Source organism: Eleutherodactylus coqui, chromosome 3 (genome assembly GCF_035609145.1).
Source record: "Eleutherodactylus coqui strain aEleCoq1 chromosome 3, aEleCoq1.hap1, whole genome shotgun sequence".
In the NCBI taxonomy this organism is placed as follows: domain Eukaryota; kingdom Metazoa; phylum Chordata; class Amphibia; order Anura; family Eleutherodactylidae; genus Eleutherodactylus; species Eleutherodactylus coqui.
Genome location: NC_089839.1, coordinates 148,263,664 through 148,291,113, shown reverse-complemented (window position 1 = coordinate 148,291,113; position 27,450 = coordinate 148,263,664). Strand labels below are relative to the sequence as shown.

The window sequence follows — 27,450 nt, the reverse complement described above, 5'->3', positions numbered from 1 at the left end:
TGAATGCGACGAGGAGCCGGGAGATGTATATTTTTTATATTCACTCGGTCCCCTGTTCCTGCAGTGTCTCCCAGCACGCACTTTGACATAGACTTCTATGGGAGAGTGCACACAGCACTGTAAGAAGAGATTTTTGTACCATTTGCGGCCTTTACCAGGGAATGCAGTGGAAACAAGAGCACTTTTCTTCTCCTCCCTGAACAGCACCATAACTTACTTTATGGTACTGTTCAGAAGTTCCACGTTCCCTCTAAACCCCCTTAACATGTTCATGCCCTGTTGATAAATATACGTCAGATCACACAAAAATGTTGCCAAAAATAGTACTAAAAATAATAGGTCCTGAAGACCCTAATTCATTTGGCTGGGGCCTGTCTAGGAGGGGTCTTGTGGGCATTTGATATGAGCACTGGGTGCTAAGGAGTGCTGGTAAGCCACTCTTCCTTACCAAGACTTTTTACATACTATTAAAAGGAGTTGGAACAATACCTCTGCAGCGCCACCTATTGGAAGGCAGCATGTGATATGGGTCAGGAACGCTAACCTTTCTCCTTAGGGAGAGCACCTAGAAGGTGAGTGAGTGAAGAGACTTATCAGGCCATTCATGCTCCTCTGGGTAATATGAAAATAAGGGAGATGGAACAATACCTTTGAAGTGCCACCTATTGGAAGGCAGAATTCCTGCAAGTCAAGGTTAGACTCTTTATACAAGTCTGTGTATGGATTCTGGCTTGCCTTTCCCAAGTCATTGTTACCAGGCTTGTGTAAATAGTCTAACATTGACTTGCAGGAATGCTGCCTTCCAATAGGTGGCACTGCAAAGATATTGTTCTATCTCCCTTATTTGCATATTACCCAAAGGAGCATGCATGGCCTTATAAGTCTCCTCACTCACTCACCTTCTTTTTACATACAGTGATGCCTCAAGTTGCAATGGCCTCTCAGGGTACAATATTTTCAACATATAATGGTCATAAAGCACTGTAACTTGAAACCCCACTTTTCTGTAATCTAAATACAACTAAATACCTTGCAACATTCAACTTGGCATTTTCCATTAAAATATTGCCATTTGCATACTCTTCTCCTCGTCTCCTTCTTTGGTTTTTATGGTCCACATTTATAAATCATTGTATGCCTATTTTTTGGACGGAAACTGTACTGCTAAAATGTTATTAATTATGACTTGCACCATTTTAGAAGTAAAATTTGTGGCATTTTCTCATGCCAGTATGTAAATGTGGGGCAATACTTTCCTGTACTGGTGACTATACATGGAATAGATGCCAATCTCTGTGCTCATCAGTAGTCATGCTAGGTAGTGTAAGCTTGGGGCTGGAGCCCACCTCAAGAAGGCCACTATGAAGAGATGAGCCGCACTGTCACTCTGACTCCGCCATCCCTTCCCTTGCCCTTATGCATTTGATCATTCATGCTGCAGATGCAGTGTCAGACCTGAAGAGCAGCAATGGTACTGTTAAATACACCGGGCACTAGATTATGCCAGTGCATCACCAATGTAAAAGAGGTGGCAATGGCATTGGATGATGAGCAGCTAGCACGAGCATCTGGTGCCTGGTCATTACATGAGTTGGGAGGATAGGCTCTAGGCCTAGGGGCAGGCACTAAACCAAGAGTTTCTGCTCTCTAGTGGCAAAAAGTGTCTAGAGTTAAGCTAAAGTCTATTTTGCTGCATATGAGGAACACGCCACCAGACCTGCTATTTTTCAATATGGTTCCACCCTCATATAAATAAAAGATAAAGAAAATACATTATATGTATGTCAAAGTGGTACCATTAAAAGTTACAACTCGTCCCACATAAAACAAGGCCTCATCTAGCTATGTCAGCGAAAGATTAAAATTCTTATGACTCTTTGCCTAGTCATTAAGGCTCAAAAAAGGCCAGTCACTAAATAGTTAATAATAATTTTTTAAAGCTCTCCGCATGGCTGTGAATCCTCACTGTGAAGTAAATTGTACTAGGATTAATGACTCTAAAAATAAAGATTTCTTTAGCCAAAGTTTTGGATTATTGCCTGATGATTTAGGATATTCTGGCTGCAATATCACGGACGACTTACAGCAATTGAAATTAATAATTTGCAGTGTCATATGATAGTTCTCAGAATTCCACTGATACAAAGGTGAATGGGGTACTGGGTGGTGCTTTGGCCCTCGGGGGTTACCCGATACCTCGATGATCCAATCCGATGCTTTCTGGGCATCTGAGAAATTTGCCAGCTGTTCCAGGAGGCCTGCAGATCGCTTTTTCTGGGAGAGTTGGTAAGAATGGCTTGTAAAGGTTAAACACAGTATTCATGGAGCCCAGGTGCCAATTTTTCCGACTTGTCTAGAAATTTGTGAGGGGCTTGGGAATCATAGTCTGTGCAAACCATGTCTTAAGATTTTCTGATTGGAAAAGTGGTGGCATAGCGGGGCTGTTGAAAACTGCATATCATACTCATTAGCTAAACATGAGTCTCGTCAGAGGTGTTGCTACGGTCTGAAAGATCAAAGGCAGAAGCCCAAAGCACATGTTGTGCTCACCCCTTCCCCCCAAGCAAATATTACCAGCATACATTCATTCAATATTATCTACATATCCATTATTGAACTGTACACACTATATAAAGACCAAAGTTACCACTATACAAGGCCAAAATAATACCGTCACACCATTAACACTACATAGTGACTGAATATTACTCCCATACTGTTATAAAAACCACTGTAGAAAGATTAGCATTACCATAATACAATGACCATATGGTGGTGGCTACTGGTTCTACACAGGCGCTCTGCAGATTGTAAAAGTGATTAAGGGTGACATCCATTCTGACTAGAGTTGTTCACTTTTTCTGACTTTTCTATCCAGCCCAGAGCATCATGATCACTTCTTCCAGCCACAGCTTGTTTCTGCAAGTTTTCACACAGACATCTTTGGCTTTTCCAGCCCCCCAAAAACGTTTACTAACTTACGCCTGGACTCTGGCAGTGCAGGAAGGAGAGAAGAACTACACTCATGGAAAGTTAGGCAAGTTTAACACTTTTTTTTTAAATCTACATTTTGTGTGATTCCCTGGCGACAAAGCATGGAAGAGCAAGGAGCGAGCCTCTGACTCACTGCTCTACAATGGTTATCACCTATATCGGCACTCGCTAGGAGATTCGGGGCACTGCACTAGAAGTCTGTGGCATATACCCCGGATCTCCAGTGTTAGTGATGTCCCTGAGCCCTGTTGATGAATATAGTTCATATCACACAAAAACGTAGCCAAAAGAGTACTGTATTTAAAATTATGACTATAATTTTATAATATTAGATTCCGAAGACCTTAATTGCTGTGTCTGCGGAATATCTGGAAGGAACTGGCAGGGCATTTGATATGAGTGCTGGGTGCCAGGGAGGTGCCCATAAGCCACTCTACCTTAGCTTACGGTTTTCACATATATAGCTAGGGCAGCGAACTGAATCTTTGCTTTAGTTAAGGGCAGGTGCACACATACTGTTACACTCAAGTTGCACTCAAGAGACATCGAACACAACAAGGGCACTTGTCTGTGGGTTGTTTGTATACATGGACTGCCTGCACATTGACGTGCATTTGCATATCCTAAATCTAGTCTGCAATATGGACAAGAATAGGATATACAGTGAGATTTTTGATGCGGACTATTGGTCTGCATACAAAAACCAGCAGTGTGTATAGCCGCATAGACAGTAATGGGTGCATGTGCTGTTTATGAGATAACACGGATAGCACATGTACCGAAATACGCTAGTGTGTTGGAGTCTAAAGATAAGGGAAGCCTGAATCCTGGAGTTGTCGTTGCCCACACGGAGTTTGCAGCAATAGATTTTGACAGTAACTCTTACTGCAGTGTTCAAATACTGGATGCAGATATATGAGCGCCTGTGGGGAAGTAAGTGTTGCTTGAATTCTTTTTTTCTTTAGATTTCTGTCATTTTCCTAATAACGAATAGAGAAAATGGTAACTTTTATTAAAAGCGACTTAACTTTTAATAAACTTTGGGGTTGCAATTCCCAGAACAATCTAGAGATGTACGAACAGCTGATAACAGACTGGGCTTCTTCCTGCTATGAGGCAGCGCCATCTAGAGGTAACTGACAGAATTGTACTCACAGACATTCAGGCCTTTTCTTTCCTTCTTGCCATAACAACCACAACAAAATGGTTCCTTAGCAACAAGTGTAAAGGGTAGAAGAAAATGAATATTGTGTGATTCATTTCTCTGCTGAATGTCCACAGACGTCTTGAATGGAGACTAAAAGCTCAGGTGAGATAAGACTCTGAATGACAATGACCTTCTCCTCTTGTCTTTATATCAAAGTCTGGGTATGATGAGTAAATGGAATAAGTTGCAATTCTGCATATAATATACACAAAGAAATACATTGTGCTAGAAAAAAAATTAAGGCAAAGATTAAATGACTCATCGGATCTCTGTGGACAAAAGGCTCAAGTGGGAAATATTTACTGATATAATATGTCGTTTGTTGAGAACAAAGTCATGTGTCAATGGAAACTCAAATTATGCAAAGAGAACGGGGTGCCGATGGTAGACCGGCCAATTCTGCTGTTCCCTGATAAAGGAGAACTGTTTGATGCTGGGCTGTGGGTACAGGTCCCACTATAGGATGTCATGCCCTCATGCCACCTTCATGATCGCTGTTTCTAACAGTCTGACCAGAAACATGTAGACAGGTAGCCCGTTGGAGGTCATATTGTATGGCTCTTGCAGTGGTCATCCTGTTCCTCCTCGCACAAAGAAGCAGATAGCGGTCCTGCTGTTGGGTTGATGGCATTCAATGGTACAGCCCTCCCAATGTACAGCCCTCCCCGTATAACGGCTCATGTCCTGGTGCCATCCTGGAGCAGAAAGACTACCTATGCAACCGGATTGGGCTGCAGGTATCTCCTCATGCTTCCATTATTGACAAGGACACTACCAAAATGCAAAACTAAAGAAGAATCAGAGAGGAAGGGTTAGGAGAAGGTTACCGTTCTCTTTTTGGGTCTGTGCGGCTGTCGCCCCTCCAGCGCACCTCTTGGCACTTTCATTTGAACCATAGCAGGTGAAATGGATTTACAATGGTTTATGCTTCCTAACTGGACAGAATGATATCCCATGTAAGTTCGGCCTGACGTAGACACAACTTATTGGTCGTGTCCTGTTCACCTGGTTCATTCTCTATAGAACTGCAAGAGATTGCCAAGTGCTTGTTCTTAGCTATCTCCGTCAATACCACAGAGGTAAATGGAGCACGAGCGGGTGTGCTTGACCAGCACTTCATTCACTTGAAGGGACACAGGTAGGATTGCCAACTGGCTGGTAGATGACCAACATGGCCAGTAGTTTTGTGATATGTTGCCATGGCGGGATTCAACTGCTGTAACTCACTATGATGCTCCAGTCGAGACAGGACGTCGCTGCAGCCCAGAAAAGATCATCACTCCTCCCCCAGCACCTGCGTTCGTGTACTAATTGTACGCAGCACAGACACTGGAGTGGAGGAGTCAGGATCTTCTGTAAGCGCTGCAGTGGTGTCTCGTCCCGACTGGAGCTTCACAGTGACTTACGGTGCTTCATGATGATAGGGTTGCTGCTCAGCCAGAGGTTGAGGGTGGGCAGGACATCAAGAGCGGGGCTATTATTACTGGGGACACAAAAAGGGATATTGTTATTACTATTGGGGCCACTAAAGGCAAGATATTACTATTGGTACCACAGAGAGTGAGCAGTATTACTATTGGGGCCAGTAAGAGGAGAACACTATTATTACTAGGGCCACTGAGAGGACACACTATTACTATTGGGGCCAGTGAGAGGGGAGCACTATTATTACTAGGGCCACGGAGAGGACACACTATTACTATTGGGGCAAGTAAGAGGGGGGCACTATTATTACTAGGGCCATTGAGAGGTAGCACTAGTAATACTGGGGCCACTGGAATAATAGACGTAAAATATATGTTGTGATAGGCCATGGCCTTGAACACACCCACAAACCATGGTCCCCTTTACTTTGGCTGGTATTTTTTGGTGACAAACTTGCAACCCTTGACATGGGACCCCAGATCTTGTGATTAGTGGAAGCCCCAGCGGTCAAAACACATGCCCTATCCTTTGGATAGGGGTAAGTTTTAAACTTCGCAAACCCCTTTTGCTGTGACATTGGCACAAATCTCAACATACAGCCCAGCATAGAATGTAAGTGCAGGTTGGGCTCTGGTAACATCTGTGACTGTCACTGTTAGGGGCTATCGGTGGCTTGCACAAATATTAAAGGGTATATGTATGTGTAGGAGGGCACCATCCATGTGGCAAGGTGAGGTCCTAGGGTTGCACCTTTTGTGGCAGTGCCTGGATACATGGTGTTAATCTTTATGTAGCTGGTGCCTGCCATGGCAAAGCACCGAAACAGACTTTAATGCACAGAGCAGCACTTTTGGATGTTAAACCCTTTATAACAATAGAACAAATTGGTATTTTTTTTTTTTTTCAAATCCGAATTTTTATTAAGTTTTAACAATTTTAACATAAGGTACAGACAAAGTACAGGTCGACATGACCTGAGTAGACATCTACTGGCTAATTAGCAGGTGAAATTCACGGTAAATAGCAGTGTAACAATTTAGCTCTTTATACAGCTGCGTGATCATGTCTGGACAGACGGGGAGACAAACAGTGACTTACGTATGGGGGGGGGGGGGAAGGAGGGTCAGGGATGAGTAGGGGAGTAGGGGGGGTGTAGTAAGATTTGTGCAAGCCTGCACTCTCCAAGGGGGAACAAATTGGTATTTGAGAGGCTTCAGCACCATATGTCATCTCATCCACGGTCTAGTGCATTTGTGCATACACGTATCATTACTATAGAACAAATAAACATTCCCCTGAAATATCCCTTTAAGTGCCCTGGGTCAGTAGCTGATGGTCACTAGAAATCACTTAATATATAGGGGGTCAGAAACGCTAGTCTCCTCACTCACCGTATATAGTTCCTCTCCCTAAGGAGAAAAGATAGCGTTTCTGACCCCCATCCCAGGCCTCTCACTAGCAAAGCAAGACTCCTACTGTACACTGATGAAGGGCAAAAACCCTGAAACAGCTGTCTGTGCATGGAGTCTGGCTTTGCTTTTAATTCCTGGTCATTGTAACAAGGCTTGTATAAAAAGTCTGACTTTGGCTTGTAGGAATGCTGCCTTCCAATAGGTGGCACTGTGGAGGATTTATTCCTTCTCCCATACTATATATATATATATATATATATATATATATATATATATATATATATACATAGATAGATAGATAGATAGATATATTTATATATATATATAGGTCGTTACTGATTAACTATGGAATAAAAACTGCATGAAAAGATATGATGGAAACAATGACGTTTTGGTATTCAGTGAAAATTGAATACTGTACGTACAATCTATTAACCCCTTAATTACATGGCTTATTTTAGCCATAAGGATACAAAGATTTTGGGGGGATTTTCATCTCCACTTTTCAAAAGCTATAAGCTTTTTATTTTTCCATCGACGTGGCCGTATGAGGGCTTGTATTTTGCGTTTTGAACTGTAGTTTTTATTGGTACCAATTTTTTTATAGTGTTAGTCATGCAGCATAAATGACATGATTATTTTTTTTTGTGGGTTGGAATGATTACAATGATGCGAAAATTATTATTTTTTTTTTTTTCCACTTGGGGTAATACAAATTCTTTTCAGTGGAGTTTTTTTTTTTAAATTGTTGCATTAAAAGCCCCATAACTTTTTTATTTCTCCATGGACGGTGCACTGGGAGGCCTTGCTTTTGTGCGTAACAAGTTGTAGTTTTCATTTTAGGTTGGTAACATTTTGGGGTACATACAAATTTTTTGATCTCTTTTGTGTTTTTTTGGGGAGGTAAAATTAACAAAATCATTTTCCCTTTGGTTTTTAGGGAGGGGAAGGAGGTTACGGGTTTTGCCCTGCAGTGTAAATAGTGTATTTGATTTATTGTACAGGTTGTAACAGATACAATGACACTAAATATGTGGGGTTTTTTTAGACTATTTTTTTATAAAAAGAGGGGGAAAGCGCGCAAAAAATTTAAAAAAAAAAATTTAGGGGACTTGAACCATAAAAGCTCTGATCGTTATGATAACGCAATGCATTATCGCTCACAATAGCAATCACAGGCTATATTAGGCCCTGATACCAGTGCCTGGTGTTTAGTTGCCAGGGCAACCCATCGTCCCTCCACGACATAGCAGAGGGATGATGGCATCACAGAGGGAGCTAGCTCCCTCTGTTAACTCCTTACATGCCGCGATCTACATTAATCGCAACATGTAAGGGATTAACAGTAGGGATGGGTGTTCTCAGTCACAGTCGTCTCCAACTGCAGGATTGTGCGGGCTTAGCCAATACTGTCCACAGGACGTAAGTTCACATACTGTTGCATTAACTACCACCCTGCCAGGACATAAACTTGCATCCTGTGGCATTAAGGGGTTAAACTAAAGTCAGTTCAGTGCAGAATAGCATTTTATCATTCAGTACATGTTTATCAGCACTCCCATAGCTGTCAAGGAAGTTGCATCGCTTAACAGAGAATGGAGAATGTGCTGCAGCTGTGAGTCTCATTACTCATTACATGACTTTTAGATGCCGATACTTTAAACGCATTGTATTCATAATACTGGGCGCAGCGTTGCCAGATTTCAGTTGTGCCTTAAAGGGGTTTTTTCATTAGAAAAATAAAACTCTATACTTACCTATTCCTCCCCTGTCAGTCTTCTTACTGCATCTTCTTCTCGCTGATCTCCAGTCGCCGGGTCACCTTACCTCCAGCCGGCTGGATCATCTTTTTCTTGTAGTTGAGCGTCCATTCTCTGCATTCTACGTCCGGCAGCTCAGTGTAGGTTACATCACTAGTGATGTAACGTTCACTGCCTAGGAAGGAATGACGATCTATTGCCAAAACTGCCCATGTGCGCTGTCTCACCATGAGAGTTTATATACTATTGCAGAAAGACAGCGCACATGCGCAGACTCGGCACTTCCTACTAGGCTGTGAATGCTTCGTCACTAGTGATGTAGCGTACATTGCCCTGTAGGAAGCAGAATGCTGGCAATGCACGCTTCATCATCACCAGAAGATGAAGAATCGGCCGTCTGGAGGTGAGGTGACCTGGGGGACTGCAGGAGCCAGGAGAAGATCGTCGGTGAGAAGATGCGGTAAGAAGACTGACCGGGAAGGAATAGGTAAGTATAGAATTTTTTTCTAATGACAGAACCTCTTTAATGAATATTTTCTGAGTTAAAATGTAATTTTTTTTCATGCTGTCCATGTTTAAAAAAACAAATAAGCCTACTCTCATCCTTCCAGGTTCTCCCCACAAGCGGTCTGTTTACAGGCTCTATTCTTCATTCTCTGTTCCGCCTGTTGAGCTGAGTTCTGTGATTGGATGCAGCAGCCTCTGACATTCCTTTAACAGGTTGACTCCGCAGCTTGTAAACAGACCCGACAGGGAGAATAGAGGTGTGGTGCTAGAGCTTGAGAGACCCAGGTCAGGTGAGTATATACTCATTTGTTGTTTTTTAACATGAGCAGCATAAAAAAAAGTTATATTTTACCCTGGAAACCTATTCAAAGAATGCATTAAATATTTTATATATTTATTAGACTCCTATTATCCTTTGTAGTGTTGAGTGAACCAAACCAGAAGACCCCTGTTTTAAGTAGAACTTTGCTAAAAGTTGAGCACAAACCCAAACCGAGCTTTTAGTTAAGTTCTAACTAGAGATGAGCGAACATGTCCGTTACGGACACATCCGCACCCGGACACCGGCTTTGCCGAACACTGCAGTGTTCGCGCGTAAAGGTCCGGGTGCCGCCGGGGGGCGGGGAGATGCGCGGCGGCGCGGGCGGCAGTAGCGGGGAACAGGGGGGAGCCCTCTCTCTCTCCCTCTCCCCCCCACTCCCCGCCGCACCCCCCCGCGCTGCCACGGCGGCCCCCGAACTTTTTTCGCCCGAACACTGAAGTGTTCGCAAAGTTCGGTGTTCAGGCGAAAAAGGGGCGGGGCCGAACGTGTTCGCTCATCTCTAGTTCTAACCAAAACAGGGTTGTACTAGTTTGGTTCTCACAACACTAGTCCTGAACATTGGTGCATAACACTGTCTAATGTCTTGTACAACAGTCAGGCTTTTTTGACTCTTAAACAGTATTGTTCACCAACTTTAGGGGTTTTGCTGAACTTGCAGTTCAGTTCAAATGATTTCGGACCAAATAGAAAGTTTCATGAACCGGCTGAACCAAACTTTTCAAAAGTTCACTCATCACTAATCTTTTGCTTTCAGTTATCAAGTACCATCCATCTTTACCTACCCCAAGATCTGCACCCTCTCATACAGTCCATCTTCATATTGCGAAGCGTCAAATGAGTCCAACAGAATTGTCCAATTGGAATCACTGCACTGAGAACCACCAAAATGGAAAGTTTGGTAGAAGACGAAACGCACCTCAGGCACAAATAAATATTCAACAATCAGATAGCAGCAACCTGGAGGCACCAGCTAACAGTAGACATAAGAATAGCAGCTCTGTAGTTGACCAGCTTATAACTCCAGAGCAGGTAAGAAGACGTGTGGTGTAGTAAATTCATATGAGTTCTGCTCCATATCTCATTCAATGAAGCCTTTCTTCTTGTCCCACACAGGTAAGAAGCTGTTTGACGAAAGAGGAGAGAACAGAGTGCCACCAAGGGTATCGCATACCCAAACTGAGAATGAAATCTTGTTTCATAGAGGATTATCCACACCAGATATATTATGATCTAGGATGTTGTCTCCGCAGTAATCTATTCCCAGGTCTTGTTCAGTCTCCTATTGCTTACCTTCTTTAACTTTCTCTTTTCTTGGGGCTTCTTCTAAATATTTTTTACTTTGGAGTGATCTTACAGTTTGTTTGCTTGTACAAAATTATGTAGAGGTAATAGATAGAGATGAGCGAGCATGCTTGTCTGAGCTTAATGCTCGTTCGAGCATAAGCCTGCTCGATGTACTTGTTACTCGATCCGAGCACCACACGGTGCTTGGGTGTTGAAAAAAATTTCACCCTCTCCCCCTGAGAGCAGTGCAGGGAGAAGAGTCGACTGGACGCGGCTGAGGCCCGGCAGCTGAAGAAAGGTGAGTATTCTTTTTGTTTAAATTTTATTCACCATGTAAACTTATGTTTAAAGCCCTTCCCTGAAAAACAATTACCGGGTGCCGGCAGCAGGATCCTCTACCACAGCTGTCATCTGTGACAGCTGTGGTAGGGAATTCTTTAGGGGATGAATAATTTCTTTGCTGCATCTGTCACAGATGTGGCAGGGGCAGCAGGGAATTTTTTTTCCTCGCTGGGATGAAGGAAACATCTGCCGCATGTGGCAGATGTGTTCTTCATCCCCGCGGGGGCATGGCAGCGGCGGACAGGTACGTTTTTTTTTACACTAAAATTATTGTTTTTCAGGGAAGGGCTTAAAGCCCTTCCCTGAAAACCAATGACGAGGGGCCGGTAGCAGGATCCTCTACCGCAGCTGTCATGTGTGACAGCTGCGGTGGAAAATTGAAGAATTCCTTTGCTGCATCTGTCACAGATGTGGCAGGTGCAGCAGCAGGGAATTCTTTTTACTAGCAGAGATGAAGAAGAAAAAACACCTGCCGCATGCATCAGATGTGTTCTTCATCTCCACGGGGGACACGGCCACGGCGGAGAGGTAAGTTTATTTATTTTAATTTTTTTTTTACACTAAAATTATTGTTTTTCAAGGAAGAACTTATATGTAAAGCCCTTCCCTGAAAAACAATTCAGGGGTGCCGGCAGACCATTGTGTTCAATGGAGTCTCCAGCAGCAGCGGCTCCATTGAAAACAATGCAGAGCATGGGTCACCTTGAAAAATGCCTGAGTCTCCCATTGACTTCAATGGGGTTTGTTACTCGAAACAAAAAGCATTACAAAAAGCTCGGCTCGAGTAACGAGCATCGGAGCATTTTGGTGCTCGGTTATCTCTAGTAATAGATCTAATTTTAGGGAACCAGAGGCTAGAATATTCGGTAAGTTTCATTAGGATACTAGCAAAATAAATGGTCAAGGACCATGCAGGGACAGGCTACATGCATGCATGGACCTGTAGTCAGTAATTGGAATAATGAGTAGCAAGTAGAAAAAAAACAAAGTCAAAGTTACCTGCAGGTACAGGGACAAAGATTGTGCAAGTTTTGTTGTAAAGATTAACCCAAAAACATATGAGTATTGGAAATCCAACGCTAGCTAGAAACATGAGAGTTCAGTACTCTACCTTATACAGTAAACGTGTCCTCATCACACATTTCCAACAATAAAGTAAACTATTGTTGGCTGTTCAGTCAACACAAGTTCACTAATTGCTTCATACATGTCTGGATGCTTCCAAAAAGAACTGATTGGCATTTGACATTTTCCTTCCTCCAGTAGGTATGCATGTTCACTTCAGTTATATGCCAAGTTGTTCTCCATGGATACTAAGCAAGAACAGCTGAAGTTGAACCGTGAACAATTTAAAAAAAAAACAAAAAAACCCACCAATTTCATCAAGGGGAGCATCCAGCATTTACTGTAGGTGAAATGCTGCCCTCTCTCCCTAGGACTGTAGTTACACGGGTGAGTGCGATATAGGTGAAAGAAAATTAGACCTATATCGCACTCATGAGCCTGTGATTTTGAGGCTTCTGCAATGCATTTCTGCATTAGAAAAGTGCGATTCACATCACTGTACTATGTGTTTTTCATGTGCGTGAAAATATTACGTTATTCTAATAGATAAAATGTGGAAAAAATGCATCGTACTAACATGCAATTCTCATGGTGTGCAAGTGCAATTTTCTTTCATGCTCCCATAGGAAAGAATGGATAATTCTCGAAGTGGAATTGCTCAAAAATAGAACATGCAGTAACTTTTCGATTTCACACTATTTGTTACGATCGTGTGGGCAAACTAAGCACGGGGTCCACACAATTGTGACCAAGAGAGGACTGGGTACGCACACGGGTTTCATGCAAACTGACTATGTTCTACATGGTAGGATGGCAGTGCCCTACCTAAGCGGGGACATTGCCCCACAAAGGGCAGCCCAGCAGTCTTCGGATCTGGGCCCTAGCTGATCCTAGGAGTCACGCACCAGAACAGGACACATTCACATGCCACATGACAGGGACTGAACCACAGGACACACAGAGCCAGAATACGCAGCATACAGCAGCCACAATCCAAACACTAGTAACAGATGATAAGCTGAATATAAATGTGAGGTGTTAGTTCGTACATTGGCCAATGAACTTAAGCTGCAAGCCCCAGCAAGGCCCCTCGTATCTTGCAGATCCTACACTAGCAAGACACATCTCATAGAGGGCCTTAGGGGCCAACCTAGCGCAGACATAGCAAACAAACTCACCAGACCAAACTGACACAAAATAAACGTACAAACGGACATGAACCACAAGGCACAGATCCCACAGCAAGTTGCAACAAAACAGAGAACAGGTAACAGGACACATGTCACAGATACATCCAAACAGTGCAAAACCAGCTTCAGACTGACCAGGAGCTGGGTTTATATGTGAGCACAGACCCAGGGGATTGGCTAGCAGGAAGTACCACACCCAGCCAGCTCAATCAATTAACCCTGTGAGGGCTGTGCTGCTAGGAAGCTTAGAACTACAGATCCGAGCAGCACACGTAACACTATTGGTATGAGTGAAAAATTGCTCATATAAATGAACCCATTTAAAATAATAGCTTATTTTAATGTGTGAGTTCTGTGCATCTTGTGGTCCTACAGAATTCATGAGTGAACATCGCCGTGTAAATACAGCCTAAATTGGAGATGGGAAACTGCAGTAAGGGTCCTATTACACAGCGATGTTTCTTCTCTGAAAAACACAAGAGGAGAAGCACTCATTTTGGCTGGCACCTGGACCCATCTTAGTGATAGCGAGGGGTTGCCAGTACCAGAAACACAAGCATTTTGTCTTACAGTCGCTTAAATTTGCCATGACTAGGAATATTTTTCTGTTTAATGAGCATGTCTTCCACCAAGATCAGGGGTACCGCAATGGGGAATCTCCGTGCCTTGTTGTATGCTAATTTGTTCCTGGGTGCAAGGGTATGTATATTTTTGTAGAACCAGCAGTGGAGGGTACGGATCACATTGGTCTGTAGTTAAGATATGTAGATGACATCTTTGTACTCTGGCATGGCAATTGAGATGACTTCCTCCTATTTGTAGAGGGATTGAACTACAATAACGTGGGTTCACCAGTGAAATTCACAAGGATAAATTCCCTTTCCTGGATGTCTGTATTACTAAGGTTGGGAATGGTAAACTACACACTACCAATTGTCAGGAAACTTAGCCCCGCCCCGGCCCGCCTCTCCCCATTGCAAGTAGTGCAGAGGGGTGGAGAGGAGGCAGAGAGGGGACGGGAGCTCAGTTTCTGCTCCTGGCTCTTCCATCCTCATCCCCCCTGCACACGAGGACAACGTATATCGGCTCGGCGTGAAAACCGAGCCGATATACGTTCGTCTGAATGCAGCCTAAGGCCCAATGTTCACTGGCGGATTTGATTTGCGGAATCCGCACGGGTCACCCACATGGAAAATCCACAATTCAAAGTGCCAGTAGGGAAGCATTGGCATCCACCACTGAATTTAAGCAGATTTGATTTGTGAACCGTTCGGTGCGGAAAGCAAATCGCAGCATGCTCCATTTCAGTGCGGATTCCATGCAGATGGGCTCAATAGACGTCAATGGGTGCGGACGATCCACAGTGCACCTGTAAATACAATTGCGGATGCACTGCGGATTTGAAGGTTAAAATTAGAGATGAGCGAACACCAAAATGTTCGGGTGTTCGTTATTCGGAACAAACTTCCCGCGATGTTCGAGGGTTCGTTTCGAACAACGAACCCCATTGAAGTCAATGGGCGACCAGAGCATTTTTGTATTTCGCCGATGCTCGCTAAGGTTTTCATGTGTGAAAATCTGGGCAATTCAAGAAAGTGATGGGAACGACACAGCAACGGATAGGGCAGGCGAGGGGCTACATGTTGGGCTGCATCTCAAGTTCACAGGTCCCACTATTAAGCCACAATACCGGCAAGAGTGGGCCCCCCCCCCTCCCAACAACTTTTACTTCTGAAAAGCCCTCATTAGCATGGCATACCTTTGCTAAGCACCACACTACCTCCAACAAAGCACAATCACTGCCTGCATGACACTCCACTGACACTTCTCCTGGGTTACATGCTGCCCAACCACCCCCCTCCCCCCCACAGCGCACACCAAAGTGTCCCTGGGCAGCCTTCAGCTGCCCTCATGCCACACCACGCTCATGTCTATTTAGAATTGCGTCTGCCATGACGAGGGACCGCAGGCACACACTGCAGAGGTTGGCACGGCTAGGCAGCGACCCTCTTTAAAAGTGGCGGAGCGATAGCCCACAATGCTGTACAGAAGCAATGAGAAATAGAATCCTGTGCCACCGCCATCAGGAGCTGCACACGTGGGCATAGCAATGGGGAACCTATGTGCCACACACTATTCATTCTGTCAAGGTGTCTGCATGCCCCAGTCAGACCGGGCTTTTTAATTCATAGACACAGGCAGGTACAACTCCCTATTGTGAAGTCCCTGTCGACCCACAGCATGGGTGGCTCCCTGGAACCCACCGGCGGTACACAGAAATATCCCATTGCATTGCCCAACACAGCTGAGGTAGTAATGTCGTGCTTAATGCAGGTGGGCTTCGGCCCACACTGCATGCCCCAGTCTGACTGGGGTTCTTTATAAGTGTACAGATGTAGTAAAAACTCCGTGTGCACCTACAGCATGGGTGGGTGCCAGGAAGCCACCGGCGGTACATAGAAATATCCCATTGCATTGCCCAACACAGCTGAGGTAGTAATGTTGTGCTTAACCCTTTCCAATCCAATTTGTATATGGTTTTCCTAGGGGGCTTACTCTTTTTCTGCCGTTATACAACGGCGCTATATGCTGGCTAAAGCCAGTACTGCATGAGCTGACACGTAGGATAGGCTCCGACAGTAGAGAGGCTGGCAATATACAGTAAGAGAACCCCGACGGACGTCTACCAACAACGGAGCTGTACAGCCTTAAACCCTAATGTCTTCACAGGTCACACAGTGGACTGGAAAGGGTTAATGCAGGTGGGTTTCGGCCCACACTGCATGCCCCAGTCAGACTGGGTTTCTTTATAAGTGGAAACAGATGCATTTATAATTCCCTGTGGACCCACAGCATGGGTGGGTGCCAGGAAGCCACCGGCGGTACATAGAAATATCCCATTGCATTGCCCAACACAGCTGAGGTAGTAATGTCGTGCGTAATACAGGTGGGCTTCGGCCCACACTGCATGCCCCAGTCAGACCGGGGTTCTTTACAAGTGGACACATGTAGGTTAAACTCCCTGTGGACCCACTGCCTGGGTGGGTGCCAGGAAGCCACCGGCGGTACATAGAAATATCCCATTGCATTGCCCAACACAGCTGAGGTAGTAATGTCGTGCGTAATACAGGTGGGCTTCGGCCCACACTGCATGCCCCAGTCTGACCGGGGTTCTTTACAAGTGGACACATGTAGGTTAAACTCCCTGTGGACCCACTGCCTGGGTGGGTGCCAGGAAGCCACCGGCGGTACATAGAAATATCCCATTGCATTGCCCAACACAGCTGAGGTAGTAATGTCGTGCGTAATACAGGTGGGCTTCGGCCCACACTGCATGCCCCAGTCAGACTGGGGTTCTTTAGAAGTGTACAGATGTATTAAAAACTCCGTGTGCACGTACAGCATGGGTGGCTCCCTGGAACCCACCGGCGGTACATAAAAATATCCCATTGCATTGCCCAACACAGCTGAGGTAACGTCAGCTGTCATGCAGGTGGGCTAAAAATTAATTTGATTACACTGTAGGCGAGGGCCCACAAAAATTGCTGTATCAACAGTACTAATGTACATCCCAAAAATTGGCCATGGCCAGCCAAGAGGGCAGGTGAAACCCATTAATCGCTTTGGTTAATGTGGCTTAAGTGGTAACTAGGCCTGGAGGCAGCCCAGTGTAACGAAAAATTGGTTCAAGTTAAAGTTCCAACGCTTTTAAGCGCATTGAAACTTATAAAAATTGTTCAGAAAAATTATTTGAGTGAGCCTTGTGGCCCTAAGAAAAATTGCCCGTTCAGCGTGATTACGTGAGGTTTCAGGAGGAGGAGCAGGAGGAGGAATATTAGACACAGATTGATGAAGCAGAAATGTCCCCGTTTTGGATGGTGAGAGAGAACGTAGCTTCCATCCGCGGGTGCAGCCTACGTATTGCTTACGTATCGCTGCTGTCCGCTGGTGGAGAACAGAAGTCTGGCGAAATACAGCCTTTGTTCATCTTGATGAGTGTTAGCCTGTCGGCACTGTCGGTTGACAAGCGGCTACGCTTATCTGTGATGATTCCCCCAGCCGCACTAAACACCCTCTCCGACAAGACGCTAGCCGCAGGACAAGCAAGCACCTCCAGGGCATACAGCGCTAGTTCAGGCCACGTGTCCAGCTTCGACACCCAGTAGTTGTAGGGGGCAGAGGCGTCACCAAGGATGGTCGTGCGATCCGCTACGTACTCCCTCACCATCCTTTTACAGTGCTCCCGCCGACTCAGCCGTGACTGGGGAGCGGTGACACAGTCTTGGTGGGGAGCCATAAAGCTGGCCAGGCCCTTAAAGACTGTTGCACTGCCTGGGATGTACATGCTGCTCGATCTACGCACATCCCCTGCTACCTTGCCCTCGGTACTGCGCCTTCTGCCACTAGCGCTGTCGGCTGGGAATTTTACCATCAGCTTGTCCGCAAGGGTCCTGTGGTATAGCAACACTCTCGAACCCCTTTCCTCTTCGGGAATCAGAGTGGGCAGGTTCTCCTTATACCGTGGATCGAGCAGTGTGTACACCCAGTAATCCGTCGTGGCCAGAATGCGTGCAACGCGAGGGTCACGAGAAAGGCATCCTAACATGAAGTCAGCCATGTGTGCCAGGGTACCTGTACGCAACACATGGCTGTCCTCACTAGGAAGATCACTTTCAGGATCCTCCTCCTCCTCCTCCTCCTCAGGCCATACACGCTGAAAGGATGACAGGCAATCAGCCGGTGTACCGTCAGCAGCGGCCCAAGCTGTCTCTTCCCCCTCCTCCTCATCCTCCTCATGCTCCTCCTCCTCCTCCTGTACGCGCTGAGAAATAGACAGGAGGGTGCCCTGACTATCCAGCGGCATACTGTCTTCCCCCGCCCCCGTTTCCGAGCGCAAAGCAGCTGCCTTTATGGTTTGCAGGGAATTTCTCAAGATGCATAGCAGAGGAATGGTGACGCTAATGATTGTAGCATCGCCGCTCACCACCTGGGTAGACTCCTCAAAATTACCAAGGACATGGCAGATGTCTGCCAACCAGGCCCACTCTTCTGAAAGGAATTGAGGAGGCTGACTCCCACTGCGCCGCCCATGTTGGAGTTGGTATTCGACTATAGCTCTACGTTGTTCATAGAGCCTGGCCAACATGTGGAGCGTAGAGTTCCACCGTGTGGGCACGTCGCACAGCAGTCGGTGCACTGGCAGCTTAAAGTGATGTTGCAGGGTGCGCAGGGTGGCAGCGTCCGTGTGGGACTTGCGAAAATGTGCGCAGAGCCGGCGCGCCTTTACGAGCAGGTCTGACAAGCGTGGGTAGCTTTTCAGAAAGCGCTGAACCACCAAATTAAAGACGTGGGCCAGGCATGGCACGTGTGTGAGGCTGCCGAGCTGCAGAGCCGCCACCAGGTTACGGCCGTTGTCACACACGACCATGCCCGGTTGGAGGCTCAGCGGCGCAAACCAGCGGTCGGTCTGCTCTGTCAGACCCTGCAGCAGTTCGTAGGCCGTGTGCCTCTTATCGCCTAAGCTGAGTAGTTTCAGCACGGCCTGCTGACGCTTGCCCACCGCTGTGCTGCCACACCGCGCGACACCGACTGCTGGCGACATGCTGCTGCTAACACATCTTCATTGCGAGACAGAGGAGGAGGAGGAGGAGGGTGCTTTAGTGGAGGAAGCATACACCTCCGCAGATACCACCACCGAGCTGTGGCCCGCAATTCTGGGGGTGGGTAGGACATGAGCGGTCCCAGGCTCTGACTCTGTCCCAGCCTCCACTAAATTCACCCAATGTGCCGTCAGGGAGATGTAGTGGCCCTGCCCGCCTGTGCTTGTCCACGTGTCCGTAGTTAAGTGGACCGTGGCAGTAACCGCGTTGGTGAGGGCGCGTACAATGTTGCGGGAGACGTGGTCGTGCAGGGCTGGGACGGCACATCGGGAAAAGTAGTGGCGACTGGGAACTGAGTAGCGCGGGGCCGCCGCCTCCATGATACTTTTGAAGGACTCCGTTTCCACAACCCTATACGGCAGCATCTCAAGGCTGATGAATTTTGCTATGCGGACAGTTAACGTTTGAGCGTGCGGGTGCGTGGCGGCGTACTTGCGCTTGCGCTCCAACAGTTGCGCAAGCGACGGCTGGACGGTGCGCTGAACTACACTGCTGGATGGGGCCGAGGACAGCGGAGGTGAGGGTGTGGGTGCAGGCCAGGAGACGGTAGTGCCTGTGTCCTGAGAGGGGGGTTGCATCTCAGTGGCAGGTTGGGGCACAGGGGGAGAGGCAGGGGTGCAAACCGGAGGCGCTGAACGGCCTTCGTCCCACCTTGCGGGGTGCTTGGCCATCATATGTCTGCGCATGGTGGTGGTGGTGAGGCTGTTGGTGTTGGCTCCCCGGCTGAGCTTTGCGCGACAAAGGTTGCACACCACTGTTCGTCGGTCGTCAGGCGTCTCTGTGAAAAACTGCCAGACCTTAGAGCACCTCGGCCTCTGCAGGGTGGCATGGCGCGAGGGGGCGCTTTGGGAAACACTTGGTGGATTATTCGGTCTGGCCCTGCCTCTACCCCTGGCCACCGCACTGCCTCTTGCAACCTGCCCTGCTGATGCCCTTGACTCCCCCTCTGAAGACCTGTCCTCCTGAGTAAGCGTTGCACACCAGGTGGGGTCAGTCACCTCATCGTCCTGCTGCTCTTCCTCCGAATCCTCTGTGTGCTGCTCCCTCGGACTTACTGCCCTTACTACTACCTCACTGCAAGACAACTGTGTCTGATCGTCATCGTCCTCCTCACCCACAGAAAGTTGTTGAGACAGTTGGCGGAAGTCCCCAGCCTCTTCCCCCGGACCCCGGGAACTTTCGAATGGTTGGGCATCAGTGACGATAAACTCCTCTGGTGGGAGAGGAACCGCTGCTGCCCAATCTAAGCAGGGGCCCGAGAACAGTTCCTGGGAGTGTTCCCGCTCCTGAGCAGGTGTTATTGTAGTGGAGTGAGGAGGCTGGGAGGAAGGAGGAGCAGCAGACAGAGGATTCGGATTGGCAGCAGTGGACGGCGCAGAACTGCGGGTAGACGATAGGTTGCTCGAAGCACTTTCTGCCATCCAGGACAGGACCTGCTCACACTGCTCATTTTCTAATAACCGTCTCCCGCGTGGACCCATTAATTGGGCGATGAATGTGGGGACACCAGAAACGTGCCTCTCTCCTAATCGCGCAGCAGTCGGCTGCGACACACCTGGATCAGGAGCTTGGCCTGTGCCCACACCCTGACTTGGCCCTCCGCGTCCTCGGCCGCGTCCACGTCCTCTAGGCCTACCCCTACCCCTCAGCATGCTGTATTACCAGTGATTTGATTTCACAGGCAGCTAATAAATTGGCGCAAGACTGCAGGCCAAATATAATTTTTTCCCTTTTTTGAAAACGAAAGGCCCCACTGCCTCTAGTGAATGAATAATCTAAGTTTAATAACTGTGCTGTTTTCCTGCTAATGTGTCACAGAACGTGAGGGTAGCAGAGTTATTAACTGTGGCAGAGCAGGTATTTTTTTTCCCAATTAAGGAAAGCAAATGGCGAAGCCAGGAGTAAAACGTAGCTGGGTGCGTCTGATTTTTACAGGTTGCACACGCAGCCGACACGTGTCCACCGCCCTTAGGACGGACAGAGGCAGGACAAATAGAATTATTTTCCGTTTTTTTGCACCAAAAGGCAGCACTGCGTATATTCTATGAACATGAGAAGTTTAATAACTGTGCTGTTTTCCAGCTAATGTGTCACAGAACGTGAGGGTAGCAGAGTTATTAACTGTGGCAGAGCAGGTATTTTTTTTCCCAATTAAGGAAAGCAAATGGCGAAGCCAGGAGTAAAACGTAGCTGGGTGCGTCTGATTTTTACAGGCTGCACACGCAGCCGACACGTGTCCACCGCCCTTAGGACGGACAGAGGCAGGACAAATAGAATTATTTTCACTTGTTTTACAAGCAAAAGGCAGCACTGCGTATATTCTATGAATAATAACTGTGTTGTGGCCCTGCCTATACAATTCTTTCCCTGCAGTATCAATGGAGGGTGCAATGGTCTGCAGAGGCGATTTTGAGAAGCAAAAAAAAATGCAGCACAGCTAACAGCAGCCTGGACAGTACTGCACACGGTTAAATATGGCCCTAGAAAGGACCGTTGAGGTTCTTGAAGGCTACACTCACTCCTAACACTCTCCCTGCCTATGCAGCACTTCTGTCCCTAATGCCAGGTGCAACGCTCTGCAGAGCCGATTTTGAGGAAAAAAAAAATTGCCACTGCTAACAGCAGCCAACACACAGCTATCAGTGGCCCTAATAAGGACCTTTGGGGGGTCTTGAAGCCTACACTAACTACCAATTCTTTCCCTACAGCAGCTCCGGTACAAACAGCACTGTCCCTCATCTAACTCACACGGCATCTGAGGCGAACCGCGGGAGGAGCCGACTTTTATGTTCGGGTGACACCTGATCTTCCCAGCCACTCACAGCAGGGGGGTGGTATAGGGCTTGAACGTCACAGGGGGAAGTTGTAATGCCTTCCCTGTCTTTCAATTGGCCAGAAAAGCGCGCTAACGTCTCAGGGAAGGAAGTGAAAGTAACCAGAACACCGCATGGTGTTCGTTACGAATAACGAACATCCCGAACACCCTAATATTCGCACGAATATCAAGCTCGGAAGAACACGTTCGCTCATCTCTAGTTAAAATCAATTAGGGAGGTGGGGAAAAGGCTGGGAGGTGGGGTTGAGAATTTTTTTCCATGCGGATGATTTGCAGTGCATCTGTGTACCTCCGTGCGGAAAAACCATTACATCCATGATCTCCCGCAAATGGTTTGCGCAGGTCTCCCACTGTGGAAATCCACATGCAGAATCTGATCTGCCCGTGGGCATGAAGCCTTAGGCCGCCTGCACACGGGCGGAAATCCCGCGGCGGGATTTCCGCCGCTCAAAGCCTGCATAGGAGTGCATTACAATACGCACTCCTATGCAGACGGCCGCGGTTTGGCCGCGTGAAATGTCGCGTGGCAAACAAACCGCGGCATGTCCTATTTTTGTGCAGGGCTCACCTGGCCGCCGGCTCCGGTCTGCGCATGCGCCGGCGGCCTGGCAGCCGGCACATGAAAGAGCCGGGGCCGCCAGGCGCGGGTGAGTACGCGCTCGTCCCTGCAGGCGCTCGGGTCGGGTCCCGCGGCGAGAATTCTCGCCGCCGGATCCGACCCGCTCGTCTGCAGGCGGCCTTAGTCTTCAGGACCTACTAACCACAAAATACTCTCACTCATTCATATAGCAGCAGATCACATGCAATCATCAGCATTGTGATACCAGCTTTAGAGTTGGCGCAGGGAGACATTGGTAACTATGGATGTGTCTCCCTGACACACTAGCATCATCTAATCTTGTCGGAAGTGACATTTTGGGTGATCCGCTGCACAATAGGTAGGTAACTTTACACACACCGTCACACTCTGCTATTGCACTACTCCACCACACTCAACGATGGTGCATAGTCGCTAGGTTATACTGTTGTATGTGACGTCTCTTGTTTGTTGCTATGTGTGTCGCAGCCATGTTCCAGTGATTGGCACGGCCACTATATATAGGAACAGCTATGTGTGGCAGATTTTATCTTTGTATATCCCTATCTACATTACAATCTTCTTGTTCTGACATTTGGGACAACTAGTGACAGCCTATTTATCCCCTGATTAATCCATTTCTGGAGGAAACACATCTGAGTGGCTGGAGGGACCTCTAATACAGGATCATAGCAGGGACCTAACATAGGGATTCTGTGGAGCTGCTCTTTTCAGGGTGATCACCCACTTTACCATCTATAAGGGCATAACTGCTGGTAGGGTTTACCAGGGATAGTGTAACATCGGGGTCCCTTTCCTCTAGCTGCTTTTCTCCTCCCTGTTCTTGGTTATTGGCAACCTTCAATGAGATTACCACACTGATTTACTACAGGAAGCGGTAAGGTTGTATCATTTTCATGTGGCGGTATTTGTTTGATCTCATATAATTATCTAGGCGTAGATGTGTGCACAGGTTTTATTTGTATTTGGCGCCATTTATTTTAAAATATCTACTAAAAGTTATGTTTTAATGGATTCATGATTCGCCTTTTCCTTCCCATACATTATATTGGTGATTTGTGTATAAGGACTGCTGTGATTTAATATATGGGTGTGCCTTTCAGCTTGCCGTCTTAGTGATAGAACTGAGGAGTCCAAGTGCCGACCGCAATCAGCATTTCTTTGCCTGCGTTTGTGTTCTGTCAATCTCTCTCAGGCAGAGATGGTACAGTCTCTAGCTGTTCATGTGAAATTGTGCTAATGTATCATGGGAGTGATTGCTTAGAATAGTGAAAGAGAAAGCAGGGAGGAAACTCAATATCGAGACGGTGCCTGATAAGTATCAGACAGGATGCTGCACTGCATGGAAGTGGCTGCAACATACTTAGTAGAGGTCCAGAGTGTGTCAGACAATCAGCGGGGTAGGGATGTTTTTTTACTGGAGTGGCACTTTAAATAGGTTATACGATCTTTGCAAAAATTAAAATAAAAACAGCTACCATTTTTAAAAACAAAAAAGAACCAGTAATCACCTCTCATTTCTCCAAGCGATCCAGCACTTCATCTGCCAGGTTTTAATTGGTCTTTATTTATAAGCAGGAAACATGTAACAAAGGCTGGCGTCAGCACCCGACAATCCCGGGCAGATGCCAGGGCCAACTGAGCCAGGGAAGCCCACTCCACTTGTTAACCAGAGATGGTTCAGAGGGGACCCGGGCTGCTGGGTCAGGCACAGCAGTTGGGCATCCTTGGTATTACTTAGAAGTGTTCCTAAGTAAAAATAAAACAGCTGACACTGACCTCCTCTATCACTACCTGGCATCTCTAATGAGCACACTGTACACCGCTGACTTCCGCTTTGTGCAATCATATGACAAGCACATGATCACTAACTCGATGTTAGTGAGATCAGGAAATGTCCGCAGCAATCATTTGCATGTCATATGATCACACAATGTGGAAGTCAGCGGGGGACAGCGTGCTCATTACAGCTGCCGAGGAGCAACAAAGCTGGTGAGCATGGATTGTTTTTTATTTTATTACATACAAAAGGACATTGGGAGCATTACTTCTGGAAGGAGGTAAACGGGGGAATTGTTACTAAAGGGGGTATTATAAGTGAATGGGTAACATGGGGTTTTATTACTGAGTGGGGACATAAAAAAGACATTATTGCTAAATGTGGGCACTTTTACTGTATGAGGATCACTAAAAGCTTTACTGACTGTGTGAGGCCTACAGGGGGCACAAAAATTGAGTTAGTACTACTTTGTCGGGTACCACAGGTTTATTACTACCTTAGGTACTATAGAAGGAAGATTGCATAAAAGTGTAGATAACATAGGGAGAGTGATGGAAAAATGAGGAGACAAAGGTGTCTGCATGTCAAGTTCCACAGAGACAAGTTGTGGCCAGGAAAAGTCGTCATGGCGATCTGGACTGGATATGGAAGAAAAGGGAAACTGAACGACTCCAGTCAGAGAGGATGTCACCTCTGATCACTGGATAGAATTGTACTGTAATCACTTTTTTTGGTCTGCAAAGCCCTGTGTGGAGCTGCTATATACTGTTATATGGTCACTATATGCACAGTTACAGATTTACTGTAGTCGTGACACACTGCAAAGGGGGCCATTGAGACTCTGTCGTCCAAAGGGCCTGAATAAACCTGGAGCTGTCCCTGCATGTGTTGCAGCTAATCAATAGCAGTCACCAAAGAACATGGAACATCACTACTGCTCGCAGCAGTAAAGAGAGACTTGTGGAGGACCATTGAAGGTGCAGCGTTGGATTGCCAGGTGAAACAAGAGGTGAGTACTGGATCTTTTTTTGTTTTACACAAATGGCAGCTGTTTTTATTTTTCTAAAGTCAGACAACATCTTTGAGATGACACTGGTGTAATATGTATGGTCGTCTTGGTAGATGACACTGGTGTAATATGTATGGTCGTCTTGGTAGATGACACCGGTGTAATATGTATGGTCATCTTGGTAGATGACACCTGTGTAATATGTATGGTTGTCTTGGTAGATGACACTGGTGTAATATGTATGGTCGTCTTGGTAGATGACACTGGTGTAATATGTATGGTCGTCTTGGTAGATGACACCAGTGTAATATGTATGGTCGTCTTGGTAGATGACACCAGTGTAATATGTATGGTCGTCTTGGTAGATGACACTGGTGTAATATGTATGGTCGTCTTGGTAGATGACACCGGTGTAATATGTATGGTCGTCTTGGTAGATGACACCGATGTAATATGTATGGTCGTCTTGGTAGATGACACTGGTGTAATATGTATGGTCGTCTTGGTAGATCACACCGGTGTAATATGTATGGTCGTCTTGGTAGATGACACCAGTGTAATATGTATGGTCGTCTTGGTAGATGACACCAGTGTAATATGTATGGTCGTCTTGGTAGATGACACTGGTGTAATATGTATGGTCGTCTTGGTAGATGACACCGGTGTAATATGTATGGTCGTCTTGGTAGATGACACCGATGTAATATGTATGGTCGTCTTGGTAGATCACACCGGTGTAATATGTATGGTCGTCTTGGTAGATGACACCAGTGTAATATGTATGGTCGTCTTGGTAGATGACACCGGTGTAATATGTATGGTCGTCTTGGTAGATGACACCAGTGTAATATGTATGGTCGTCTTGGTAGATGACAGCGGTGTAATATGTATGGTCGTCTTGGTAGATGACACCGGTGTAATATGTATGGTCATCTTGGTAGATCACACCGGTGTAATATGTATGGTCGTCTTGGTAGATGACACCAGTGTAATATGTATGGTCGTCTTGGTAGATGACACCGGTGTAATATGTATGGTCGTCTTGGTAGATGACACCAGTGTAATATGTATGGTCGTCTTGGTAGATGACACCGGTGTAATATGTATGGTCGTCTTGGTAGATGACACCGGTGTAATATGTATGGTCGTCTTGGTAGATGACACCGGTGTAATATGTATGGTTGTCTTGGTACATAGGCATCTCAGCCAGGAGTTTGAAAAATCAATGGAGCTGAGCAGAGGTAAGGAGAGGTGAATGTGAAAATCATCAATCTGCAAAAGTGATGAGTGAATAGTTTCATCCCGGGCTCCAGGCCCTCAGTGCAAATTCTGTAGCCTATAATGTACCATTTCTAATACTGGTGGATTCCTATACGGCACTGGAACCTTTGGCGTTTGCCCTAGTAACCAGGTACGACTGCCAGTGTTCTTTAAAACAGGATCAAACTAGTAGGTTACAGATCATTATTGACAATTATGAGGAATTGCTTTTTTTCGCTCAGTTGTCACTTTTTGCTTTGCAGTGTTATTTACTTTCTCTGCCAGTGTATGAAAAGCTGCTGCTTGTCTGACTTGTACTCTCAGATCTTGTAAATCAGCCTCTGTTCTGACTTCCCAATTTGGTCACTATCAACAATCTCGACTCTTGTAATATACGGTGTCTCACCATCTCTTGCAGGGGCGTCTGTAAAACAGAACAGCTTGGTGCGTGATTCCTACACACCAGAAGTGAATGAAAAGGGGAGACTGGACAAACACAATACTCACCAATGGTATGGAAAGAAGACGGACGAGTTAGGTAATTATTATTTATATTTAATAACAATATATTGGAGAATTTACCTGTGTCCGGAGGTATAACCAGAAGCTCCTGGCCTAAATCCGTACCTGTGTGCAGCTGCAACCTTGGATGTCACATAGTTATACCATTATGTTTGACTTTATTATGTCCTCTTTCAGCTTCTCTAATTATATTGATAATACACCTGTGTATAGCTGTCTATTCAGTTTGTGATAATTGAAATGACTGGCTTGATAGCGTGAAAAAAAAAGTAGCCAA

General features: G+C 46.3%; 1 protein-coding gene across 2 annotated transcripts in view; it reads left to right on the top strand.

The window, feature by feature from the left end:
- The first annotated feature begins 4,216 nt into the window (after positions 1 to 4,216).
- CIMIP4 (ciliary microtubule inner protein 4) overlaps positions 4,217 to 27,450 on the top strand; it is a 29,867-nt gene continuing 6,633 nt past the window's right edge. Inside the window, exons 1-5 of one of the 2 annotated variants that reach the window (XM_066596298.1) lie at positions 4,229 to 4,303; positions 9,410 to 9,590; positions 10,382 to 10,656; positions 10,741 to 10,891; positions 27,070 to 27,189. In XM_066596298.1, coding sequence (XP_066452395.1) covers positions 10,462 to 10,656; positions 10,741 to 10,891; positions 27,070 to 27,189 — 466 coding nt within the window. In that variant the 5' untranslated portion in view covers positions 4,229 to 4,303; positions 9,410 to 9,590; positions 10,382 to 10,461. Of the gene's footprint in view, positions 4,304 to 9,409; positions 9,591 to 10,381; positions 10,657 to 10,740; positions 10,892 to 27,069; positions 27,190 to 27,450 lie in introns of both variants that reach the window. The other variant, XM_066596297.1, reaches the window with a different exon arrangement.